This window comes from Trachemys scripta, chromosome 13, assembly GCF_013100865.1.
Source record: "Trachemys scripta elegans isolate TJP31775 chromosome 13, CAS_Tse_1.0, whole genome shotgun sequence".
Taxonomy (NCBI): domain Eukaryota; kingdom Metazoa; phylum Chordata; order Testudines; family Emydidae; genus Trachemys; species Trachemys scripta.
Window position 1 is genome coordinate 19,925,886 of NC_048310.1, and position 6,815 is coordinate 19,932,700.

Here is a 6,815-nt window from a genome sequence, read left to right on the forward strand (position 1 = left end):
CAGATGTGCAGCCAGATCGGGCCCTGAATTGCATCTGACAAATTCCTGACCCTGCATTTTTGCCATCTTGTGGTCTTGCAAAAATAAGATTTTTACAATAGTGAAAATATTTTAATTTAAAATCAAATAAAATTATTGAAACAGATGTAGCAAACAGCATTATGCTCAGTCTTGTAGATTAAACTGTTAATTAGAGCCAACTGAGATCCAAGTCTGAATCCCATTCCAGGATACCTGGCCCATGAAGACATTCTCCAAGGGAAAGAGGGGATGCACTGGGGAAGAATAAATGTCTTCTGATTTCTGCAGTGCCCATCTATTGGCAAAGCAAGTCAAGTACAATTATACCAGTTTTACTGTGGAATTTGTAAATTCACAAATTTAGACAAATAGGAAATGAGTTAGACACACTTGGTTTAAGCAGGAGGAGGGAGGAATGGTAAACTTAAACAGTTTGCTTGTCTTTCAGGCCCCTGACAACAATTCTCTAAAGTGAGTATTGCAACTAGACGCAGTCTCGAGAACTACAGTATGCCCTATAAACCTGTGACAAGTGAGTGGAAGAGGGATAGGACACTAAGGGAGACTTAAGCTACAGACCAAACAGCCATGCTGACTATCATTCTCTGGGGTAACTTTAGATGATGTGGGGAATTGCCATGAAAACTGGAGAAGCCTGTCCCTACTCTGAGCCTAGTCAGGGGAGTAGTAATAATCCTGCTTAACCTCATGGTCCAATAAGTGTTACTGGAGTAGACAAAGACTGTAAGCTCTTCAGGGCATATAGCTTTACACAGCAGGCAGCATAACGAGGCCCTAACTCTGTTTGGAGTTTCTGGCTCTTACTGCAATCCAATAATGAAGGCAGCAAGTCCCGGACTACCTCCAGTTCTCTCCCTATTTCTCCTGGGTAAGTGGGTTAAAACTTGAGCCTTTCTCCAAAGCTCAACCTGCCCTCTGATACACTCATTTTCCAAAAGAATACATGAAGAAATTCAGGTTACTTGATTTCCTACTCCCCATTGTCACTTACCACTCAAAGAAGCGTGAAAGACTTAGGTAGTAGCACTTTTAAATAAAGGTGTAATTTTCTCAAAAAAAAAAAAAAACAACCACCACCACACACCACAGAAGGGGAACACTGGTACAAGGATCTTACACACATTTATCAGCTCATCACTACTCAGAGTTGCTGTGGCCTTGCAACTATTCCTATAAGAATCTACTCCCTAATGCCCATCAGTCTTGGCCCCTGGATTCCCAGCTGATCCCTATCAAAGCTTGCTCTTAGCCAATCAGACAAAATGAGGGAATGTGGTATCCCTCAGAGCTCCCCCAATTCAATCATGTCTCCATGCTTTATATAGGCACCACTGATTGGTGTCCAAGTTTGTGGGATCAGTCAGTCTTCTGTACACTGGCTGGAGTTGCATCAGCAATAGTAGCCAAATAAATAAGATTTCTGTGCAAGATATGCTGGTACCTATGAGAGAAAAAAAGTTTGGAAAATTCAAAAGGGAACAAGACTTGATAGTTGTATTCCCTACAATAGAGATAGCAGGGCAGGCTGTGCCTAGACAGAATTGTAGTCATCATGCATATTTACAATTAATAAATGCCATCTTATAGGTCATCTACTAAACACCCAAAATGGAAAAACTCACTCTTGGGAAATAATTAAGCCCTTTCCCTCCTCATATCTTATTTTCTTTCTCCTACACCCAACTCCCCATATACCCTCTCCAACTCACTTTCATCCTAAAGATGAGACTTAAATGGTTTATTTTTCAGCTGATGATGCAGTATCTTGATGTGGTAACTGAACAAGGCTTATTTTAAGACAAACTTTCTATAAAACATTTTCTGACAAATTTCAGTGTGTTGGGCATCTAAACTAGTACCTTTTCTATATGTGCACCACAGTGACTGCATTTTGGAATAAGTTTACTTACTGCACACATTCTGTAGCTCTTCCTTTATTTTGATATTCTACAATGCATCGAATCAGCTGATCGTTTTCCTCTAGTAACTAAAATAAACACAAGTTAGGGCTTTGCTTCTGCTACAGGTGCTTGAAATCTTGTTAGAAGTTGTTTATAGCAGCTGCAAAAATTCCCTTCTGTTAGTTGGTTCTGCCTGTTTTATGATAATTGGGCTGAAAATATTTTCCTGCACCTCTCTCATGTTTAGGTATGCAGGCTGTGTTTTATTTGTAGTAGAGTAAGGCCTAGAACAGCATTTCTCAAATGCAACCACCAGGAGTTTTCCCTGTGGCCATGACAGTCTCCTTGGCACAAATGGGAGAGAGGGGCAAAGCAGCACCCCTTCCTGCAGCACCTAGGGGGCAGGCTTCAGCCCCCCTCTCCTGATTCAGCCAGAGGTTCCAGGAGTGGGCTTCACCCTCCCCACCTTCAACTGCAGGCTTCAGTCTCCCCACCAGCTTCAGCTTCATGACTCCAGCCCCCCAGGGTGGTGTGGCTCTGGGCTTCGCCCCTCCTCCCCACCCCAGATCCAGCCATGGGGTTCTGGCTCTGGCCAGCAGGGCTGGCCTTACCAGGCACCATGGTTAGGAGACAGGAAGTGGTGTGAGCCTTGGGTGTGCTCAGGGCAATGGGATGGGGGTGGGGAGAAGAGAAGCAACAGGATCTTGGGGAGAGGCCGTGGGACCCAGGGGAGGCAGCAGGGGCCAAGGGCACCAAAATACAACTGTACATTCCATAGGCACAGGAACTAGGGGTATGGGGGGTGCTGCAGCACTCAGGTTTTATGCAGAGTCCAGGTCCTAGCTCCTGGCCCCGCAGGCAGGGGCCCTGTCTGACAGCCTGCCCCCAGCTGTGGCCCCAGCCTTAGCCTGCTTACCCCTGTCCATGCCCCCGCCCCCATCCCAGAGCCATGGCCTGCTCCCAGCCCCAGCTCTAGGAGGCAGGTGTGAACAGGAGCAAGGGGAACAAGGTACAAAGGACTTTGCAGCATCTCCCCTATAAAAAGTTTTTTTTAGCACCATTTGTATATTTTTGTTGAGTCTACAAAAAAACCCCAACAAAAATCACAAGGATTTGGCCATGGATCTGTGCATATTTCTGTGTTTTCCCTAACGTTAAGTGGTTTCAGACAATTTATCAAAGTGGTCACCATTAAGAGCTAGTGGCCACACTCTGAGGCCACTAAAAAAAACGAGTCGAGACCCCGCCCGCCCGAACAAGCTGCAAGGAGGCTCAAGGCTGCCAGGTGCTCGGCGCTGAACAGATACTGGCTCAAGGGGCAGGGCGGGAGGCCTGTATTCGGCGGGACGGCTGGCAGGTGTCTCGGGTACTGTAGGGTGCGTGGGGGGTGAGCCATGTGCAGCTTCGCGGTGCGACCCATCGGACAGGCGTGAGTGAACCGCGCGCCGCTCGCGAATTGCGGTAATTCCAAGGGAGCCGAGCCGGGCCGGGCCAGGCTGCGCGGAGGGAGACGCGGGCTCCGGGACCAGAGCCGGCTCCGGGAGAAGCCGGGGACGGGAACGGAGCGGCCCCCCGCACACAGGGGAGTCAAGGGAGGACCCGGGCACTCGAGGGGCTGTGGCGGGGCCGGGCAGACTCACCCGCTGCAGGGTCTCTGGATTCACCTCCGCTTTCCCGCGCAGCCGCTCCGGCACGAAAACCACCGACATGGCCCGGAACCCGCCGCTACGGTCCGGCCTTTCTCCCCGCGAACGGCTCCGCTTAGCTCCGCCCACAGGTCGCTACCACTACCTGCAGCCCCAAGGGGGGGGCGGGGCGAGGAAAGCAACGTTGTAAACAAGTATCAGGGGGTAGCCGTGTTAGTCTGTATCTACAAAAACAACAAGGAGTCTGGTGGCACCGGCTTTCCCCCTCCCGGCGATTGGTTCCATCCGCACCGGGCCTCTCCCAGATTCATCCCGCCCCACGGGCTGCAGCTACTGCGGGGGATGGGGCGCTACGTGCTAGAGCCACACAACAGGACGGGGGGGGACGCACATCGGCGACTCGCGGGAGTGCGGCTGACTCCCGCTGGGGACAGGACCCAGGAGCCCCCCCTGCAGGCCGGGGACTCGACGAGCTGGGGCGGTACAGACCGGCTCACCGACTGCCGGGTCTCTGGAGTCACTTCCAACCCCCCTGTAGTGACCGGTCTGGGCTTTCTCCCCGCGCAAGGGCAGCTGGGAATCACGCCCGGCCAGCCCCCGTCCTTCCCCCGGCGGCTTGTGATTGGCTCCGCTCAGGTCGCTACCAACCTGCAGCCCCAAACGGGGGTGGGGGATCCACGCCGTAAACAGCTGGTATTGCCCCCTCCCCTCCGGGGAGAGGAACCACCCCAGCCGGGTTTCTGCCGGTCCTCCCTCTGCGTAGGCTACAGCCCGGCCCCGCCCCTGCGCGGGGTAGCGATGGTGGGGTGCTAAGTGGTAGCGGCCCCTGGGCCCCGCTTTGCGCCTAGCTCCGGGGGGGGGCGCTCCCGCAGCCGCCCCTGGCAAAGCGCCCCGGCTCCCTACGAAGTATCCGCAAGAGCCCGCGATTGCCGCCATAGCTGCGCGGTTGGGGAACGTAGCTGGGCGGGGAGAGCGGGGTTCACAACGCCCCGGTGCTCCCTCGGCAGGAGGGGGAGGAGCTTCTGGCCGCGCTGGGCGAGGGGGGTTGGAGACCGGGGGTCAAAGCTGCTCAGGGAGTTTAGGTGCCTAAATTCAATATTTAGATCCTCAGGTGCCAGGCGATAAGTAGCTAAATGCCTTTGCCGATGTAGCCCGTAGCTGTTTCCACGCTTCACGGCAAGTAGGCCCCTGCTCCCCTGTGCCAATGCAGATAGAAAGCCAGGAGTGACTAGGTCCAGGGGAGCTTAGGGTTGGTGGTGGGCCAGTCATTGCAGTGCAGAGACACCGAGCCCAATACCTATGATAAGTAAGTCTGAGAATCACCATACGCACAGTTGGGCAGTATTAGATTTAATCACTCCTGTTTCTGCTAGAAAGTCCCCTACTTGAAGGAAGTTCTTCTCCCTTAAATTTCCAGCAGGCTCTTTATTTAACATAGGTAATCTCAGCTGTCTTAAGTAGTTAAGTTCAAATCACTTGCTTTACTGTAAAGGGCAAAACTATAAACAGAAAAAACTTGAAGTTAGAAGGTAAAAACAAGCAAGAGTTGTTTTGAATCCTTATCCCTTTGCTCTGACTCTCAGCCTGATAAGCTCAAACCCACTTCCTCCATCATTAGTGATAAGGCTCAAAACTAACTCAGTTGGGATTGAGCAGAAGTACAAGTGGAATTAACACATATAGCACTACCCCCTCCCTCACATTTCTATTCTTTAGAAATGCAGATTCAATTTTCAAGTGAAAAAATGACTTTTTATGAATACTTACATCTTCCACTCAGAATGGAGGACCTGTACAAGTCTAAAACTAATACAGCTTCCAGCATAAGACAACTGCATTGCAGTATCAGAGGGGTAGCCGTGTTAGTCTGAATCTGTAAAAAGCAACAGAGGGTCCTGTGGCACCTTTGAGACTAACAGAAGTATTGGAAGCATAAGCTTTCGTGGGTAAGAACCTCACTTCTTCACTCCAATACTTCTGTTAGTCTCAAAGGTGCCACAGGACCCTCTGTTGCTTTTTGCATTGCAGTAAGGTGTGAACCCTTAACTGTTATTTGCTGCAGCAGCTGTAACCCCTTTCTCTTTTCAAACTTTTGGCTAGAAATGTTAAAGTCTAATTCATACTACCCTCCAAAATTTAGACTGTAAAGGGGTATTAAATCAGTCCCCCTCCTCATCCCCCCAATAGTTTGGCCACATGTATTATTCTAGTGCCCAGGAGTAGTATGAATTAGTGAAATTTCATTTGTGCATTTTTAGACTATTTCTACATTGTGTTTAGAAAAAATACACAGATCTGCAATCAGCTGGTATATTATTCAGTGAAGTGTTGTGTAATTTCAGGCTGTCATCGCACAAAGATCAGGTCAGCAAGTGGAACAGTATTGGAGAAGTAACTGCAATGTGAATACAAGAGGGGTTTGAAAGCGAAAAGGGAAATATTTCACAGTTAGCTACATAAAAGATATCTAGCATCCACAACTGAATTCCAAAGCATCTAATGGTTAAGAACCACTAGAAGGCGAAATCATCAATTGAATTTTGTCTTGTAGTGTGGAAACACTCTCATATGGGGAGTAGTAGACTCCACAGGATGAGAAGAGGGAAAGGATGGCTGTAAGGCAAGCCCTTCTTAGGCAGCAAATTGCAGGGTATTTTGGTATCCAGATCTAATGAGTTCTGGGAGTCCAGAATGTGCCTTGACATCCAGGTCTTTTTAATCTCACATGACCGCCCAGCAATATTAAAATATATATAACTCAGCCCACCAGCAGCATTTAACCATCAAACTAACTCACTCACTGAGCAAGTCAGAAGCAAGGGAAGAGCTTCTTTTCATTTGACACCCCATCTGGAAACACCTTCATCCTCCCACAGCCAGTCAAATAAAAAGCTTTTGCAGCATGACAAGGTGATCACCAAGTTCTGCTTATTCCAGATAAGGGAAAGTAGAGAGAGAGTGACAGTAGCAGCAAGCAGTCCCATTATTCTAGGCACCACAGAAAATGTCAGCAATTTAGCTTGAGGAAGAGATGCACCAGGTCAGTGAAACACAGTTAGGGTGCCTGTATTGTTGCTACATTTTCAGAAAGCTGTGCACCAACTCACCACCTGCCTAATTCTTATCAATTGGCAGTAGTCTGCAGGCATCACAACAAGAGTCTTTAAGAAGGACATGAATTGACAGAAGTTAGGGACTTTAGAAATTTGATTCTGGGGAGCTCATC

General features: G+C 49.2%; 1 protein-coding gene across 3 annotated transcripts; it reads right to left on the reverse strand.

Moving 5' to 3' along the window:
• Positions 1–598: 598 nt before the first annotated feature.
• Positions 599–4,542, reverse strand: SS18L2 (SS18 like 2). 3 transcript variants are annotated; one of them, XM_034788084.1, is made up of 4 exons: positions 4,238–4,542; positions 3,584–3,734; positions 1,953–2,029; positions 599–1,483 (listed from the first exon to the last, which is right to left on the reverse strand). In XM_034788084.1, the coding sequence occupies exons 2-4, from the start codon at positions 3,650–3,652 to the stop codon at positions 1,399–1,401; spliced, it is 231 nt and encodes a 76-aa protein (XP_034643975.1). In that variant the 5' UTR covers positions 3,653–3,734; positions 4,238–4,542; the 3' UTR covers positions 599–1,398. The 3 variants fall into 3 exon arrangements, with proteins under 3 accessions (XP_034643975.1, XP_034643973.1, XP_034643974.1); XM_034788082.1 differs by lacking the exon at positions 4,238–4,542 and adding an exon at positions 4,079–4,210; XM_034788083.1 differs by lacking the exon at positions 4,238–4,542 and adding an exon at positions 4,087–4,192.
• Between the last annotated feature and the right edge of the window lie 2,273 nt (positions 4,543–6,815).

What these genes read in the sequence shown, in the direction of transcription:
- SS18L2 (XM_034788084.1), bottom strand. Translation starts at nt 3,652, where the DNA reads ATGTCGGTGGTTTTCGTGCCGGAGCGGCTGCGCGGGAAAGCGGAGGTG. An exon ending in ATCCAGAGACCCTGCAGCGG is followed by an intron (nt 2,030 to 3,583) that starts GTGAGTCTGCCC and finishes TGTTTATTTTAG; the next exon opens with TTACTAGAGGAAAACGATCA. An exon ending in AGAGCTACAGAATGTGTGCA is followed by an intron (nt 1,484 to 1,952) that starts GTAAGTAAACTT and finishes TTTCTCTCATAG; the next exon opens with GTACCAGCATATCTTGCACA.